Below are 16,361 nucleotides of genomic sequence, written 5' to 3'. Positions count from 1 at the left end.
GAGAGAGAGAGAGAGAGAGAGAGAGGGAGAGAGAGAGAGAGAGAGAGAGAGAGAGAGAGAGAGAGAGGGGGGGAAAAACAATGAAACATTTGGTTGTGGGAAATTAAATGAGCATGTAAGCGGCGCGCTTGTTATGTTAACATCCACTTGCATCATTCGTTTGCCTTGTGGTGTCGAATGTGAGCGAGTCACGTCCGCAGGGACCGAAGTCCTCCTGCCGGCCTTCCCTTCGACCGTATGCCACACCTGCGACTAGCACATATGAGAATCTCCATTACCATCTCATCAGCTGTGAGAAACACACACTTATCACCAGTCGTATGTGAGGATGTCACCGTATATCCATATTGATCCACCGCTAACCTGAATGTGTGTTGGGGACGACCCGATAGCAGTATTTTTGACACGCAGTATGCATGCTTTCTAGCACACACCCACCCCTATGTTGATACTTGAATGTTCCTGATAGATGAGATGAGAAGGGTTCTTTAGGGCGAAGGTTTTTCCTCACAGAGGTAAGCTGAAGACATCAAGCTGCAGGTGAATCTGTCACACACAAACACACTGAAGGGATTTTAAACACATTACATTTGTTTTGTACCTTTAGCTGATTGTGTTTCTTCTCTTTTTCAGACCAGAACTTGAGGATCTGCACTGCTGAATTCTGTGTAATCCTCCTTGAAAAACGGACAGTTTCAGGACGTTCTCTGAGTCTGCAGCTCTTCATTTCGTGAATCAATTATGGATAACGACAGAAAAACAGACGCTTTGTCCGGACTCTTGATATCAGAAGGGTCGCCATCGAATCTGCTGTGATGGAATATATTTGGACCTCTCTGGTGTCAACCACCTTCATTTATTTTCTGTCTCTTCAGTTTTGCCTTTCATCGAGTCAGTCTGGACAAGGCACCAAAGTACATTTACGCATCGAGTGTGAAACAGAGAAACGCACATTTAGCATGCACTGACTTTGTAAAAAAAAAAACACACAAAATAATTTCACAAATATTTACATCAAATGTTAACTATTCAGTTTGGTCTCAATGTTGCAGAACTAAGTTTGTTATACTTCTTTTGTAGACGTGTGTTGTCCGATCAGCATTATGTGATGCAAGCTTTTCTTTTTAAATGAATTTGCCCAAGTCTTTTTTGCAAAAAACAAGAGCCAGCGAGAACATTCCTCAGGTGGTGTTTCCACAGCCTTGCCTGATTCAATCGTTCGCACCTGCTCTCTCTGCCGGTCCCCTCGCTCCATCTCTCAGGATGAGTCAGAAGTCAGACTCGGAGGCCGAGGGCTCCCAGGCACCCGTGCGTTACACGGTGGAGGAACTGGAATGCAAGATCTGCTACAACCGCTACGACACGCGTGCCCGCAAACCTAAAGTGTTGAGCTGCCTGCACCGCGTCTGCACCAAGTGTCTGAAGAAGATGGTGGAGCTGGACTCCTCTCCGAGCATCATCAGCTGCCCCTTCTGTCGCCACGAGACGCACGTCCCCGACGAGGAGATCTGGCTGCTTCAAGACGACAGCAACATCCTGGCCATTCTTACGTATCAGGACCGGGCACGTAAGGGCGGCACCACGCCCAGCGACGAGGTCCTCCTGACGCCCAACAGCCTCAGCGGAGGAGAGCAAGCGCACAGCTCGTCCGACTGCCTCGTCATCACCATCATGGAAGTCCCCGGGGAGTCTCAGTCCTCGGATTCTATGAGCATGCTGAACATGGTGCGCTTGTATCGGCCGGCCAGTCTGGACTCCTTGCCTTGCCACTTGCCCGTGCAGAAGTGCCGGGCGTGGACGTCCCGCTCGATCCCGCGCTTCCTGATGGGCGTCCTCTGTTTGGTGTACTTCAGCTCTCTGCCGCTGGGGATCTACTTGCTGATGATCCAGCAGCTCACGATGGGAGTGATTCTGGTCAGCCTGGTGCCCTCCACGCTGGTCCTCTGTGTATTCTACGGCTTTTGCCAGTGTCTGTGCCACGAGATTATGGCGGCCATCGCCACATGACAGCTTCACCCCGGACAAATGTGAATTAGCAAGACGTGTAAAGAACGAAAGCCACATTTCTGACCCCTGCGAACCACGTCCCTTCTTCTGTTTGACCAGTTTATACCAGCGTCTGCCAGAGAACTTGTCAATCGCTTTAGCTCCATTCCCAGTTTGAGCCGGAGGTATTGATTGGGGACTGCATCAGATGCCTGTGGTTTTGTATCGTGTCTTCAACAACTGTGATATAAATAGCACGTAACAGAGAATGACTTCCCATTGTTCCGTTATAAATCCACAGCGTGCGTTCAGTACTAGTAGATCATTTCTTCCCTGTTTTCTGTTGCCAATATCCGTGGAATAATTTCAACCATTGTCTCAATGTAATCGTTGAAGTTTCTAGTTGCCTTTGTAAGGCGTGTCAATGGCCAAGCTGTAACCTACGTGTACAAAAGTGAATTTGTGTTTGTCATTGCTATGAAAATGAACAAACCTGTTAGATGATAAATAAAGATTGTGTGCCGTCAGGAATTAACGCGTGCCAGAACAAACCTGATCCGGATTGAACTTCTCTGGATTTGGAACAAAAACAAATGAAGAATATGATAGGAAAGTTTGAAGAAATGTAAAACACAAACATCAGAATCATACTGAGGGAAGTACAGTACACTCATCCAAACACAATATCAAGAGACATAATAATAGAACTAAAGAGTCAAACGTTAAAGTGACTAAAGACAAGAAAAACAAAAACACTAGAGAGCTTCAAACTAAGACACGTAAACAGACATGTGTGGTGTCATCTTGTGATGGTAAAAAGTGTTTTTTTGTCAGTCCTGTTGTATGCTTAGGGTTTTCTTACATACGTTGGAAAGAATTTTGTATTGGGTCCACATTGCAATTTTAGCTAAAAATCTTCTTTACTGTTTACAGAAATAATGTCACTCACTATCTTGGATGGGCTGCAAGTGAGAAAACTTGCATCAAATTTTCATTTTCAAAAGAACTACTGCTTTAATGCATCTCACATGATTCTAAATATAATGACTTAGGAATTGTGTCAGTGCCCATTATGGTTTTGCTGTTTTGCTAACTGAATGAGGTAATATTACCGGTGTTGCTCAGGAGATTTGACCCGTGGGACGGCACATGTTGCATCAAGCGACACGCAGCTTTCAAACAAGCCCAAGACACCACCAGAGAGTCAATAAAGGATCCCCATCTGTTCCTCCACAATACCATCCCATCATCCCCCGGGGCAATTAACCTCTGCACACAGCATTCACATTATTACACCCATACTGTATATACGGCTCACATCTCTTCATGTAAAACACTTGACTGGGACATATTTCATGTTGAAGAGCAGAAGGGATTCTGGGAACGTGGACAGCAAGGTTTGGGCCTAATTTGACCACTTCTCCCTGAAGACCCGCTTCAATAAAAGCTTTGGAAAAAAGACCAGAGGTGAGCGTACAAAGACAAAGGGGTTTGTAGAAAGTGTTTTAAAGGGATGTGCCGAACAGCACCGTCACAACAGTTTGCAGGTTTCAGGCAGACATGACACACCACGAGCATCTGTGACGCTCACTTAACAGTAAGTGCATCTTTCTTCAGTTTATACATTTATGGTGACTACACACTTAAACAAATGCATTAATATTATCTATTAAGATCATTAGTGACACTTACAGTAAGCCGACTTCTGATAAAAGTAAACAAACATTCTGCCGTATTTATTCATATTAACGTGTTTACCTAAATGTTTACAAAAACACTTTTAGTAAATTAAAAGAATCTGTTGACATTAGTTAATGCACAATGATCTAACATAGACAGTATTTGTATTACTTAACCAACAGCAATAAATGCTGTACACGAATATACTGCTCACTGTTTGCATATCAGCGAATGCATTCATATTAAATACAATCCTATTGTAAAATAACACCTGCACTATATATAAAACATTTAGTACTGCCTTTTATGCTTAACTAGAAGAAAAAGTTGTGTCCTAAAATATGAAACAAATGTCATAAAAGCATGTAAATGTCAACAACTAATTTCAAGTTTTAACAACAATAAGTAAATTGCTTTAATGAATGTTTTGCAGATAGAACCTTAGAATTCTAAACAGAAAGTGATTTTTCTGAATCCGAAGGTCCTATCTGCGTTTGACCTGTTCCAAAAATCCCCATTTACAAAAACTTCAGAAAATGTTGATATTGTACATTAAGTGTCTCTGTCTTCTTCATGCATGAAAGAGATTTGTTCCCCATATCATTTGTGCTATATGAAATGCAAAAACTTTGAAGCTCAATATCTCAAAACTATTCGCAGACAGTACCTTATCATTCTAAGGCGACGAGTTGCTTTAATAGTATTAAAAATGAATTGGGCTCAACTTTGCTGTAGCTTGTTCCATTCTTTAAAAAAAACGTCAATACAAATAAGGGATATAGAAATTTACATCACACTGCAGATTAAGAACAGTGTTTTATTTGAGCTTATTTGCTAATTGAAATCTGTTAAAACGAGCCCACAATTGACTTATTTGATTCAAATCAATTTAAGACCACATTACCAGTAGGTTTTACATATTCTAACACTTCACGCTAGAATCAGCTCAAATTGAACGCCTCTCACAATCACTTCAGTCCAGGAAAGTCTGCACTTCTTTGAAGTTTGGGAAATGAACAATAATTGTAAAACATGAATTGAATTTTAGGTCGGTCAGCACACAGGTGGTAATGAATCGCTGGCGGCAATCCGTGGTGGAGATCCAATCCAGAAAGAGAGAGGTGAACGAATGCGAGCAGGCGCAAGCGGCCTTGAGCAAGGTGACGGCATGCTTCCAGCAAATGGCCACCTCTCTGGGGACCAACGCAGATGGCAGCTGCCTTAGAGAAGAACTGGAAGAAACCAGGACACTGGCTCATCGAATATGCACAGGTAAGACTGAACAACCAGAAGCAGAAAGAAAACTGGTCACAGATTGTGCTTCTGGAGAGATTTTGAGTGAGGCATGGAGAACACCACATGCACACGGTGGATGGTGCCAAGTTTGACTTTGGCTCTGTTTGTTTGACCATCTCATGCAGTCCAACATGGTCATATTTACAGTAAACCGTAACATTAGTGCAACTAAAGGACTCATGTGTTTTCAAATCAAACACTGGTGTTTGGAAAACCCTTCTGAGGAGTTATTTTAGCAATTGTGTAGTGGCACGGATATGACACACGTCACCTTTAAATGTCTTTCTGCACAGCAAAAACTGAGGCCGACGTATTCAATTACAATACACTGAAACTGTAAACCAGCGTTTACTTGATATGCTAATGTTTCAGGGCTTCACAGGAGGTTACTCGCTCTACTGATAGAACTAGAACAAGGACAGGAGGACAAAGAACAGGTTGAGCGACTTTGGGTGAACTTCCTCTCCAGCTTGGAACATTTCCAGCAAGACCTCAGAAAGGTCAGAATCCTGCGAGAGTTTTTCCCCCTCACCCAACGCAAAGATCGACAGGCCCTCGTGAACACAGGATTCGCAGGCGGCACCTCAGAAGTAGCGGCGCGGGCGGCCATGGTGCAGACCCCGTGGTTATCCGCAGAGGAGACGCTGTGCCCGGTCCTCAAGAGTCATGTGGAAGAGATCGACGTTCTGCTGGAGGAAATGCTCCAGAGAGTGAATGTGCCACTGTGGTCAGTTGAACCCACACAAGAAGCTTGGGTTGAGGGCTGCTCCAACCAAGATGATGATGATGAGAGCCTGGAGGAGACGATGGAAGTAGAAGTTGTGTCTCAAAAGAATACATCAGGCTGTTGTCATCACCAAAACTGTAAAGTGGGATGTCTGCTATGTCTGCTGAGCTAGCATGACGAGAGTCAAAGAACAACTAAACACTATTTGTAGCAATAACCTTTCAGTTCAGTCCTTAACCACAGATTGTAAAGAAACCTCCAACTGATCAATAGCTTATCCACCAAAACCTTGATATAGTACATATTGAAAATAAACATTAAACGCACTCTTCTCCGTCCTCTTCCTTCCAATTATGAAGCACACACACTCAAATTTCAAACAGCATTTTATTCAGGCAAGTTTAACACAACATAGAAATAATGTACACACACACAGACCCATAATTCAAATTTACATTATTATGAACACGAGACAGATAAAACAGGACACATATGTCATCTTTACGGTCAATTCTTGTAGGTTGCGCGCAAATGGGCTTTGAAGGCTGAAACAAAAGCAATTTAAAATGTGTCAGTTTTTGCATAATTTAACAAAAAATGATTAGATTTCAAAGAAAATATCATTAAAAAGTATCTTATTTGGACACAAAAATTATCACTGACCTTCTTGGTCATCCCATAATTCTGCAGCAGCGGAATTCAATGGACTATCATTGTTGGGTTCTAAAGAAAATACACAGAAATCTAGAGATTGGAAAATCTTGTTTCATTAAACTAAATGAGCATGGTTTACTTGCCAAAGACACAAAAACCCACCTCCTAGCAGACTCTGAATAGACAGTAATATAGAGCGGACATCATAAAGCGCAGACCACTTGTCCTTTAAAATGTCTAGGCAGATGAAGCCATTCTCATCAACATTTGGGTGGAAACAAGCCGTGATGAATTTCACCCGTGGGGCGTTGTAGGGGTACCCGCTAGGAAACTCCAGTGAAAGTTTATACCTCAAACCTTCATAAACCTGGAAAACAAGTGGATTTACACCACGTGGCTTCACACAACTTCCTTGAATAGTTTTCCAACACATGTTTAAAGTACAAACTCCTACCGTTCCCTGAGCTCCATCTATTGTTCCGATCCATTTGAACAGATTGTCAGATTCTGGAAACGCTGAAATCCCCTTGTCTCCTGACATCTGCGTTAACACAAAGCACAGAGTCAACAAACTACATTAACCAGAAAACACGACAGCTGCTGTACACAAAGGGCTCACCATTAGTGTCATCAGTTCTTGCTGAAGTCTGTAGTGAAAAAGACGAAATGAAGAAATGTGGATTAATAATGATTGTGAAGGACCACAAAACTACAAGAATATTTCACAACATTTTAATTTTGCTATTAAATACTCATCTTCAACAACAAAAAACTTCCACAACCGAATTTACAGTAGCACAATGGTAATTCCAATAGGACAAAACAAAAAAGTAACGTTCATAGCTGCCCTGTGAGTTAACTGGAAAAGAATTTGTAGTAGGGATTTTATTTGGTTGCATTCATTTATTCACTCATATAGACCGCTCTGTAAAATGTAAACACTGGTCCAGAGGCACTTCCAGTTTCACTAGAACTTAAATCTTACAAACATAATTCAATCCGAAAAAGACATTTGTTTAACATTTTAAATGGGTTATAAATCGTCTGTTGGTTGTATTTTGTTCAAACGTTTGCGTAACTGAAACACGTCATCCGAAGAGGTCTATAGGAGTCCTGCACAGATTCAGGACTGGGCTGAACGTGTCATTCCAAAGAAACCAAACCACTACTACTGTAACAATAGAAACGTTAGAATTGGATGTAATGATTATTAGGAGTAACTGGTATGTATTATTGGATGTAATGTTGGCTATACGAGTCTCTAGTTGTAATGTGTTGGTGGGATACTATCTGACAAACAGAACTCATTACATTACAGGAACTCTGTACTGGTTTTAACAGCTTATGCTACCGAGTCGTTGCTTAAAACGGGAGAGATCTGGGCTTGTCGTGTCACACTCTTCAATGTGAACTGGAAAAATCCTTTATTTTTGGGGCGATACCTTTTGGAGACCGAGCCTTTAGACACACTTCCGGTCGTCTCGCTTCCTTTACGCGCTGCGGTTGAAGCGGCAGCAGCGGGATCCATATTCTGTGAGGCCATCGCGTCTGATCCAAGATGATGTGACAAATGTGAACTGTACACCAAATGTAAAAATATACACCATTGTGCGCAAACCTGATTTACAACATGATTCATGTCCACCTGAAGCGAAACCTGAGTCTGAATTGAATTAAGTTACATGAACAAACACGTATTTGAAGTCTTACTTCGACTCCAAATAAACATTTCCATGTAATCGATTTCTCATATTGAGATGTTTGTGAGGCAATGGTCAAATAAACAGAGAACTACTCAATCTGTCGAAAATGCGCTAATATCCGGTCAAGTGGCACAAACTGGATAAAATACTAATTTGTCTTTAAATATGCAATTAAAAGTTTACATTTCAAATCAAATAATACTTTACCAGCAGTGTATTCAGTGCAGTAGTCAACACTAACCGAATCCTGTGGATTTTTAAATCATATCCCGCCCCCTTGTTTAAACTTCGCTTTCCAAACAGAATCCAACACCCTCTCGTCCGTTTAGCCAATCAGAGAAGAGAATCCTAACGACGTAATGCACAGCAACCAATAAGAAACCAAGCCAGATGTAAAGTACTTTGATTTGATTGGCTGGCTCAACTAGAGGGGTGTGTCCGTAACCGTTTGCTAGTTTCAAAGCAAAAGTCTTCGAGCTGCTCAACTAGTTGAATTTTACAGACTTGACAAAATAAGGGTTTAATGGTTAATACATATACAACCATTGATAAGCAATTCTACATTTTCAGTGATATAATAGACAGTAAGAGCGATGAAAATCATTTAAAACATCTTTCGCTCCTCTTTGACAAGCTATAAAAATCATTCCATGTAAAAAAAACGTATTTCGTTTCATAAAAAAGTCATTTTTTAAAAACATTTAACATCACAGAAGATACTATAAGGTAAAAATAGCGCTGCCCTTTGTGTAGTTCATAGAGAAGTTGCCTACTTGTCATTTCTTAAAGCATAAATATATTGAAAACAGAATTAAAATGAAACTAAAATAAGTAAATAAATTCCCTTTTCCATGACCAATACAATTCCTACTTTGCAAAATAAAAGTACTTCTGGCTCCAGAGTTTCATATGATAAAAAACAGAAATAACATTAAAAGCACATGGACACAGTTTCCAAAGAACACAGCACCCAAAATGAATTCAAGCATCATCTATGAATCATCAGATATTCAAGCATTTAAAATGTATATTAATGAGAAAAGCACACAGTTTTGGCCAAGAAAAAACAATCCAGACGGTCTGAATAACAATGCTTGAAACATAACAGCTTTACAGTAATGCCTGCTTCTATCCGTTGCATTCGGCATATTAAAACATACAAGCAATATAATGTTTCAGTTATCTTAAGCAGGTAACACTACGTCTGTGGTCCAATAACTTCCCTCACGGTGTCACCATCAAACAACAGCATCACTTTCAGATTTCTGCGCTTCCATGGCCTTCTGCATCTTCTCCACCATCCATATGGGCACTGAAAATGGTTTCAGTTCATCCAGCTTCAAGTCAGGACAGTCTCTATGATTAAATGAGAGCGTTATGAACCAGTGCACTTTATCCTAATGGTTAATTTATAAATCGTAAATTGGATGTGGTTTGTGGTTAAGGAAACGTGTTTATTTACTTGTAGTCTTCACTTCGGGCCAGATCCAGAATATCCTCTTCTATAAGCAGATACGCCTGAAAACATAAACAGAACAATCCCTCATAACCTGGGTTAAATAAAACCGCCGAAAATTTTACATCATTGAGTGACTTATGCTATTTCACAGCGTTAAATCCTTTAAACCACTGTTGAAGCAAACAGGTACTTTCCTTAATCGGATTATACACGCTTTAATCCTTTTATTTATTTTATCATACATGACCTACATGTATGCATTTGCCAGACACTCTCATGGATTCAATTTTTACAATTTCTGTCTGTAGCTCAATTTATAGAGCACTGCATTAGCAGCACAAAGGTACAAACATACTGATATAAAAGTGACTGAATAATAAACTGCTTTCAATAAAAATATCTGCCAAATGTTTCCAAAGCGAACGGCATAACAGCGAGTAAATGATGATACAATTTCTATGTTTTGGGTGAACTATCGTTTGATTTTCTCACCATTTTTCCACCTGTTGCTCTCATGTGTTGTCTCTCAGAAAGCCAGTGTTTGTCCTGGGCGTCAGCAGCGTACTGGAACGCAAACATAAAGCAGTGCTATTTCCACATGAACACAGATACAGCACAAACACAGCTCAGAAAAACACCTGAAACAAACCTTGACGAGCTCTGCATGTTTGATGTAGATTCTTCCTCTTGTGCCGCCCATTCCCAAAGCTCTGAAATGATACCAAGAATCAGCTTTTATTAGACACAGATGCCAAACCATCCTGTTGATACATAAAACCTTGTTACAGATTTTACTTTTGAAAGGGCCTTGAATATCAAGTTCTGCAAACTTACTTATTAGCTCTGGATCCAAGAACAAATTTGCTGCTCTCATTCAACCTGGACGGGTTCCACTACACAGACATCAGTGCATACACATGAAAACTCAACGAATACTGTCAAACAAATATTTCACTATCCACAACGGTGTCGTTTTTAAAGATGAATGCATATAACCAGTACCTTGGGACCTTCTCGCTTTATTGGTTCAGATGTTTTAGGTTTAGCTCTGCCAATAAAATATTTCAAATGTTAAAAACGTAACTTAGAACTGTAAATTTGTCAAGACACCAGATCGAAAAAAAGGGGGAAATGAAACCGTACGGCGTGCTGTACTGGGCCGGTCTATCGTATGATGTCACTGGACCAGGGGGACGACCTTTCCTCTAAAAATAGACAAAAAACAACAACAATGTACATATTTTTAAATGTTTGCGTTGATGTTATTGTGTTGATTTCATCATGGGAGTCACTGGTGAGTCACTGGTGTACCTTTTTCGGAATGGGGCTGTCTCTCTGTCCAGAGATGTCGTCTGGCTGTCGTGAACGCTGTGGAATAAAATAAATCCTTCAAATATAATAGAACTGTAATACAGTCTGTTACGCAGCGGAGAAGCATCTCAGATTTAGGGGTAAAATGTACCTTTACTGCGGGGTCATAACTAGGTTTTGGAGCAGTTTTCTCAGTCTCAGGAAAAAGTTGTTTGGCCTGAAACAGGTGATTTTAACAGATGGAGTTTAACTTGTGTGTGGTTTTCAGCACAATTCTTTGTGGAAATCTGTTTTGTGCTTTACATGTTCCAGGCAGTTTCGGCACACGTCTCTGATGAGCTGATCCGGCTGGACGTCTCCACCGACGTTCTCTTTCACGTTACTGGCGGCCTTCTCAAAAAACTGACACAAACAGCTCAGTTTAGTCAATACGTTATCATCAGAACCATTGAACAACACAAAAGCAAGGTTTTGGCGAACTCACCTTCATATATTTTCTAAACACTGCAAGGATATCTTCATTGAAGCTGGGCTGAAGAACCGTCCGCAAGAGATCCATGGAAATGACCGGATCTGTATAACTACATCCAATAACAGCAACAGCACATTTAGGGTTGTGAAGCATTGAATCCTGAACCAGAATTCCACCTGCTGACTCTAAAGGCTTGTCCACACCGGGACGATAATCACACACGTTTAGCGTCAACATTTAACGCCTCGTGACTAAACAAAGGGCTCAAATGTAAGTGTGCACACCGAGGCGCAAAACGCCAGGCGTAACGAGCGCCATTTGTTTTTAAACGCCTCAGGTTCGTTTTTTTGTTTGACGCGCCGAGTTAAAAACTGGCCAACCAATGAGATTGGCGCTTTTGTTCATGTGCCTGGAGCTGCTGAAGTTACAGTAAAACACCACTTGGTGGTGCTCAAGCACAAAACGGTCTTGCCGAGCACACATTGATGAAGAGGAAGCTTGAGCTGTGTGTGAATTCGCCCCTATCTCCTATGTAGTGCACTATATTGGGAGTCCGCCTTTTTTATGGGATTCCTTTTGTGTGCCAATAAAAATGAACGCAAACTTTTAAAAAACGAACAAAAATATACAATGAGAAAGAAAAAAAACACTTTGATAATGAAAACAATAAACTCAATTGCAAGAATGTGACATGATTTTCAAATAAACTGCTATTTTTCTCAACAATTTTCTAAGTTTCGTTTTTGCAAATAATAGTTTTGAATTCGCTGCTAGATTTTTCATTTGCGCTTTCCGAGTTTTCGTTTACACTTCTCAATTTTTCGTTCGCCTTTCTGGCACAAATCTCACGTGTGGGCGGGACTTATGGCCACTTTACTCTCATTGGTTAGTGAGATTTGGATTGACAGCTCCCTGACCAGGAAGTCGATACTGAAGACAGTGCAGCGGATTAGAGAGCAATCTGTTTGCGGTTTTCTGTATTGTATTGTTTTAGTGTTTGTACTTAAATTACTTTCTTATTTTGTAAGTATATTAGCAGGGTTGCCAACTTTCACGCACTTAAAAGTAGGACACGCTTCCAGGCTCTATGACGCCGTAACAACAAGCCGACGTCGAGTAAAGACAGGATAGATTCACATGCAACTTTACGTGGGTTTAGAGGCCGTCAAGACTGCAGTCTATAATTTATCAATGATATCAGGAAAACGAGATGCCTAGTGAGTTTTGAGGAGATATAAAATAAAGTGTTACGCTTCCTGTTCATATTTCTAATTTATAGATTATAATCGTGGTGGCATTTTATATTGTTTCTATATTTAAATGTTTGTTTATATTTTAAGAAGTCTCTCTTCTGCTTTTCTTTAACCTGTTTTATGTAGGTGTTGTAAATACATAATGAAATTGTTGTTTGCAAGAGGCAGACTAAATGAATAAAACATTCTGAAGGCCTCTAATTGTGTCCCCTTATGAATTTGTTTTGTTGAAGCGTTTAAAAAACATAAATGTCATTTGAATGTATTGGTAGTGTTTTATGAGGTGTACTTTCTGTGAATGTAAAGAAAGGGGTATAATACTGTACATTCACCATGAGTTTAAAAAGAAAGATACAGTACTTGACTTATAAGTGGACTTAATTCTTTAAAAGGAGACTGTTTGCAAGAGCGACATCGTCATCCTCCTCCTCAGCTGGACACAAGTCACCCTCAGGTACATTTATGTAACCGAGATGATAAAATCGCTAAAAGTTTCTCTGTATAGTAACTATGCAGCAATGTTTTCATTTAGCACGTTAATTTCTCACAACCCAATAATCTGTAACGTGTCTTTATTGGGTGTTATAATGCAAGTTCGTTCCTTTTTAAGAAAATAATCTTAATAGTCCATAAAATAATACCTGACAAAAATATATAAAGCACACAATGAACACGCTTAGTAAAGACATAATTGCTACTGTACAGGAATACAACTTTTAGTGATTTTCTTTATTATCTGAATTACATTCATTTACCTGAGGGTGAGGAGGACGATGATGATGAGGAGGACGCTTGGATCCACACCGCGCATGACTTACCAACTTCAAATACCAATTACTAATATACTAACTAAATAAGAAAGTAGTTTTAAGTACAAACAATAAAGATAACAGTATGCAGATCGTTCTCTAAAAGATTTGTTGCACTGTACTGTCTTCAGTATCGACTTCCTTGTCAGGGAGCTATCAATCAAAAACTCACTTGCCAATCAGTGTAAAGCGGCCATAAATCCCGCCTACACGTGAGATTTGTGCCAGAAAGTCGAACGAAAAATTGAGAAGTGTAAACGAAAACTCAAAAAGCGCAAATGAAAAATCTAGCAGCGAATTCAAAACTATTATTTGCAAAAACGAAACTTAGAAAATTGTTAAGAAAAATAGCAGTTTATTTGAAAATCATGTCACATTCTTCGAATTGAGTTTATTGTTTTCATTATCAAAGTGGTTTTTTTTTCTTTCTCATTGTATATTTTTGTTCGTTTTTTAAAACTTTAAAAAAACTGCGTTCATTTTTATTGGCACAAAAGGAATCCCATACTTTTTGTAGTGTTGTCCAAATTCTGAGTAAAAAACTCATTCCCTACATTTGTTCACTACTTTTTACCCACAATGTATTCTGATTTTGAGTGTACATTCGATGTACACTCGCTCACTCATATTTCCCATGATACAACGCGAATCAACCGTCTGATTAGAATCAGCTGGAAGAGAGTGACCGTTAATGCCACGAATGTGAATTTATACACTTTTGTTTGTTCTTGTTGACAGTTATTTTCTACTTTTGAGATTAAATGAATGTTATATATAGCAGTGTTGTATTTTTAAAATATTAAGTAATTTTTTAAATGTAATAGTCAATAAACGTGGCAAACATTTGTTTTTGTCTCTTTATTAAAAACGAATACAATAAACGTGACAAATTATGTAAAAATGAACTTTACCATTTTACAAAACAATCCATAAAGCCACACAGGTGTAATAAAAGCGTTATGACGAATGTCCGCGAAAGTATTGTGAGACGCAGGATATATTACGTCAGTGTCCGAAATTGTTCACTCCTTTTCATTCACTTCTACCCCATATAGTGGACTATTTAGCATTCGCTACATAGGGAATAGTGAACGAGTGAACAAGTGAGCGAATTCAGATGCAGCTACGATGAATTCTTCTCCTGTGTGGCAAGCGAGTGTCAGAAGCATAAAGTTGCGCAGCGCCACCTTGGCCGGGGTGTTTCAGCGCCATCTATGTCAGGGAGTGAATTTGCACGTTCACTCGGCTGGTCGCCAGTGAAAATCGCTTGGGTATGAACACTGAAAAACGTCTCCGGTGTGGACAAGCCTTAACTGAGCCATTTTAGATGGTTTATACTCTTAAACTGATGTATAAATTTGGCTGAATGAACTTGAAATAAACATACGTGGACCTACCTGACAGTCATTTGTGAGCGTCGGCCTCTGCGATGTACCTGTCTGTGTTTGATCATCATGTTCCAGGGATTCTGACATTTAGGAAACAAAACATTTTCACAGCATTTTATATTATGTTTAGTTTTTAAAAAGTAGCCCATTCACTAAACCAGCCCAAACACACACTTCTGTGTGTTTTACGTAACCTTGCTAAAGGTTTGTATGCTTGACAATTGTGTAGTTTTGTAGAGAATTACAACGTTTGATTTATTTAAAGAAAAGTGAAATGCGCATTTGTTTTCAGTGAATGAATTGGACTAGACTAAGTGTCCAGCATACATGAGAGTAGACCACAGGTGTCTTACCAGTTCAAAGGTCATGGGTTTAATTCCCAGAAGACACACATACTGAGGAAATGTTTTGTAAGTCACTCTTGGGTTAAAAGCATCTGCCAAATGTCAGAGCCAATGGTCTTGTGGTTAGTTAGTGCTCCGACATGTGACGCGGTTGCACATGGGACGACCTGAGTTTGAGTCCTGAATAAAGGCAAAAAGGCCCAAAATAAATCTAATAAAAGCATCTGCCAAATGCATTAATGTGAAAGTAGTGCATTTATAATATCTTGCCATAAAATTGGTCATGCATGCTTGATATTTTAGTCCAAAATCAAGTGGGAAAAAGTACAGGAAATTATACACAAACCAAATTATTCTTGTATTCATCCTTTATTTTCAAGACAAGCACAATAACCCCCAAACTATTTATCAAAATATTTCTTTAAAAAAAATGTAAAAAATGGCATTTAGTAAAGTTATGTAAGTATTTATGTAATGTGCTGAACGATATTTAACCCTATCTTTATATTGCATAGAATTGTTAGATTTTATTAAAGCGACAACAACAATATTTCTGTGAAGACAGAATAAGAATCCTCACTTAAGCAAATGATAACTACAAACCCATTAGAGAAATGGAATTAATATTGCTTGCTTGTTCTGAACACAATGCAATAGAGTTGTGGGGTTTCTGTCATTCTTGTGAATATTGCAGTGAGTTTGACTCACCGCAGTCTGTATGTGCTGCTCACTGAAGTCCTGCTGAAGCCAGTCCCTGCGACCCTCACTTCTCTGAGCCCCCATCATTAACTACTATCAATCAATGACTTATTAGCAAAACAGATCGATAAGTGTGCTGTGACAGCAACTCAGTCAGTCAGCTAGTAAAGCTAGAACAGACCAGATGTTTCTCGTCTTACCATAAATACGCGAGGAAAACAGCTGCTTTGACTGTACGATCTTTAATACGGTAATGTTGTCAAATAAAAAACTAGGCGAAGTCACGATTTGTGCAAATTTGCGGAGCTCGATGACTTGTCAGTCACTTCCTCAACATTACAATAATGCAGTGACGTAAAGAACAGTCGTAAATTGCAAAATAAAGGTCTGTGGTTGATGGCACGCATGCGCGAGCGTGTGGTGGGCGTGGCTACAGCTCAGAGTCGTTTGCACTCGTCGGGCGGCCATCTTTGTTGTGTCGGTGGATTCAGATTTGATATTGATTCGTCACGGGAATACATCATATATTTAAAGAAGGTTCTTAAACACACGTGTCGACTATATTCCACAGCACTACACA

At 39.7% G+C, this 16,361-nt stretch overlaps 4 protein-coding genes across 10 annotated transcripts in view; 2 read left to right on the top strand and 2 right to left on the bottom strand.

The window, feature by feature from the left end:
- LOC130556730 (E3 ubiquitin-protein ligase RNF182) overlaps window positions 1-2,516 on the top strand; it is a 9,247-nt gene extending 6,731 nt beyond the window's left edge. The window contains exon 2 of the mRNA XM_057337986.1: window positions 634-2,516. Coding sequence (XP_057193969.1) covers window positions 1,129-2,007 — 879 coding nt within the window. The 5' untranslated portion in view covers window positions 634-1,128 and the 3' untranslated portion in view covers window positions 2,008-2,516. The remainder of the gene's footprint in view (window positions 1-633) is intronic.
- Window positions 2,517-2,671: 155 nt separating this feature from the next.
- zgc:109913 (regulator of G-protein signaling 9-binding protein) lies at window positions 2,672-5,963 on the top strand. Of its 2 annotated transcripts, none has more exons than XM_057337988.1 (3): window positions 2,672-3,453; window positions 4,715-4,938; window positions 5,335-5,963. In XM_057337988.1, exons 2-3 carry the CDS (start codon window positions 4,737-4,739, stop codon window positions 5,859-5,861), a joined length of 729 nt encoding a protein of 242 aa, XP_057193971.1. In that variant the 5' UTR covers window positions 2,672-3,453; window positions 4,715-4,736; the 3' UTR covers window positions 5,862-5,963. The 2 variants fall into 2 exon arrangements, with proteins under 2 accessions (XP_057193971.1, XP_057193970.1); XM_057337987.1 differs by having other exon boundaries at window positions 2,672-3,583.
- Window positions 5,964-6,057: 94 nt separating this feature from the next.
- Window positions 6,058-8,322, bottom strand: ube2c (ubiquitin-conjugating enzyme E2C). Of its 2 annotated transcripts, none has more exons than XM_057338316.1 (7): window positions 8,254-8,322; window positions 7,786-7,920; window positions 6,963-6,990; window positions 6,798-6,884; window positions 6,506-6,710; window positions 6,353-6,412; window positions 6,058-6,234 (listed from the first exon to the last, which is right to left on the bottom strand). In XM_057338316.1, exons 2-7 carry the CDS (start codon window positions 7,884-7,886, stop codon window positions 6,197-6,199), a joined length of 519 nt encoding a protein of 172 aa, XP_057194299.1. In that variant the 5' UTR covers window positions 7,887-7,920; window positions 8,254-8,322; the 3' UTR covers window positions 6,058-6,196. The 2 variants fall into 2 exon arrangements, with proteins under 2 accessions (XP_057194299.1, XP_057194301.1); XM_057338318.1 differs by having other exon boundaries at window positions 7,786-7,891; window positions 8,254-8,306.
- A 228-nt stretch (window positions 8,323-8,550) lies between these two features.
- Window positions 8,551-16,117, bottom strand: LOC130556678 (deoxynucleotidyltransferase terminal-interacting protein 1). Of its 5 annotated transcripts, XM_057337900.1 has the most exons (15): window positions 15,982-16,117; window positions 15,791-15,871; window positions 15,092-15,262; window positions 14,748-14,818; window positions 11,301-11,397; window positions 11,120-11,218; window positions 10,968-11,033; window positions 10,817-10,873; window positions 10,649-10,710; window positions 10,508-10,553; window positions 10,340-10,398; window positions 10,155-10,215; window positions 9,998-10,069; window positions 9,509-9,564; window positions 8,551-9,402 (listed from the first exon to the last, which is right to left on the bottom strand). In XM_057337900.1, exons 3-15 carry the CDS (start codon window positions 15,104-15,106, stop codon window positions 9,285-9,287), a joined length of 879 nt encoding a protein of 292 aa, XP_057193883.1. In that variant the 5' UTR covers window positions 15,107-15,262; window positions 15,791-15,871; window positions 15,982-16,117; the 3' UTR covers window positions 8,551-9,284. The 5 variants fall into 5 exon arrangements, with proteins under 5 accessions (XP_057193883.1, XP_057193882.1, XP_057193881.1 ...); XM_057337899.1 differs by having other exon boundaries at window positions 15,791-16,117; XM_057337898.1 differs by lacking the exon at window positions 15,092-15,262 and having other exon boundaries at window positions 15,791-15,874.
- Between the last annotated feature and the right edge of the window lie 244 nt (window positions 16,118-16,361).

This window comes from Triplophysa rosa, linkage group LG7, assembly GCF_024868665.1.
Source record: "Triplophysa rosa linkage group LG7, Trosa_1v2, whole genome shotgun sequence".
NCBI classification, from domain to species: domain Eukaryota; kingdom Metazoa; phylum Chordata; class Actinopteri; order Cypriniformes; family Nemacheilidae; genus Triplophysa; species Triplophysa rosa.
Note: the sequence above shows the minus strand (reverse complement) of the source record. Positions and strands in the feature narration are given on the sequence as shown.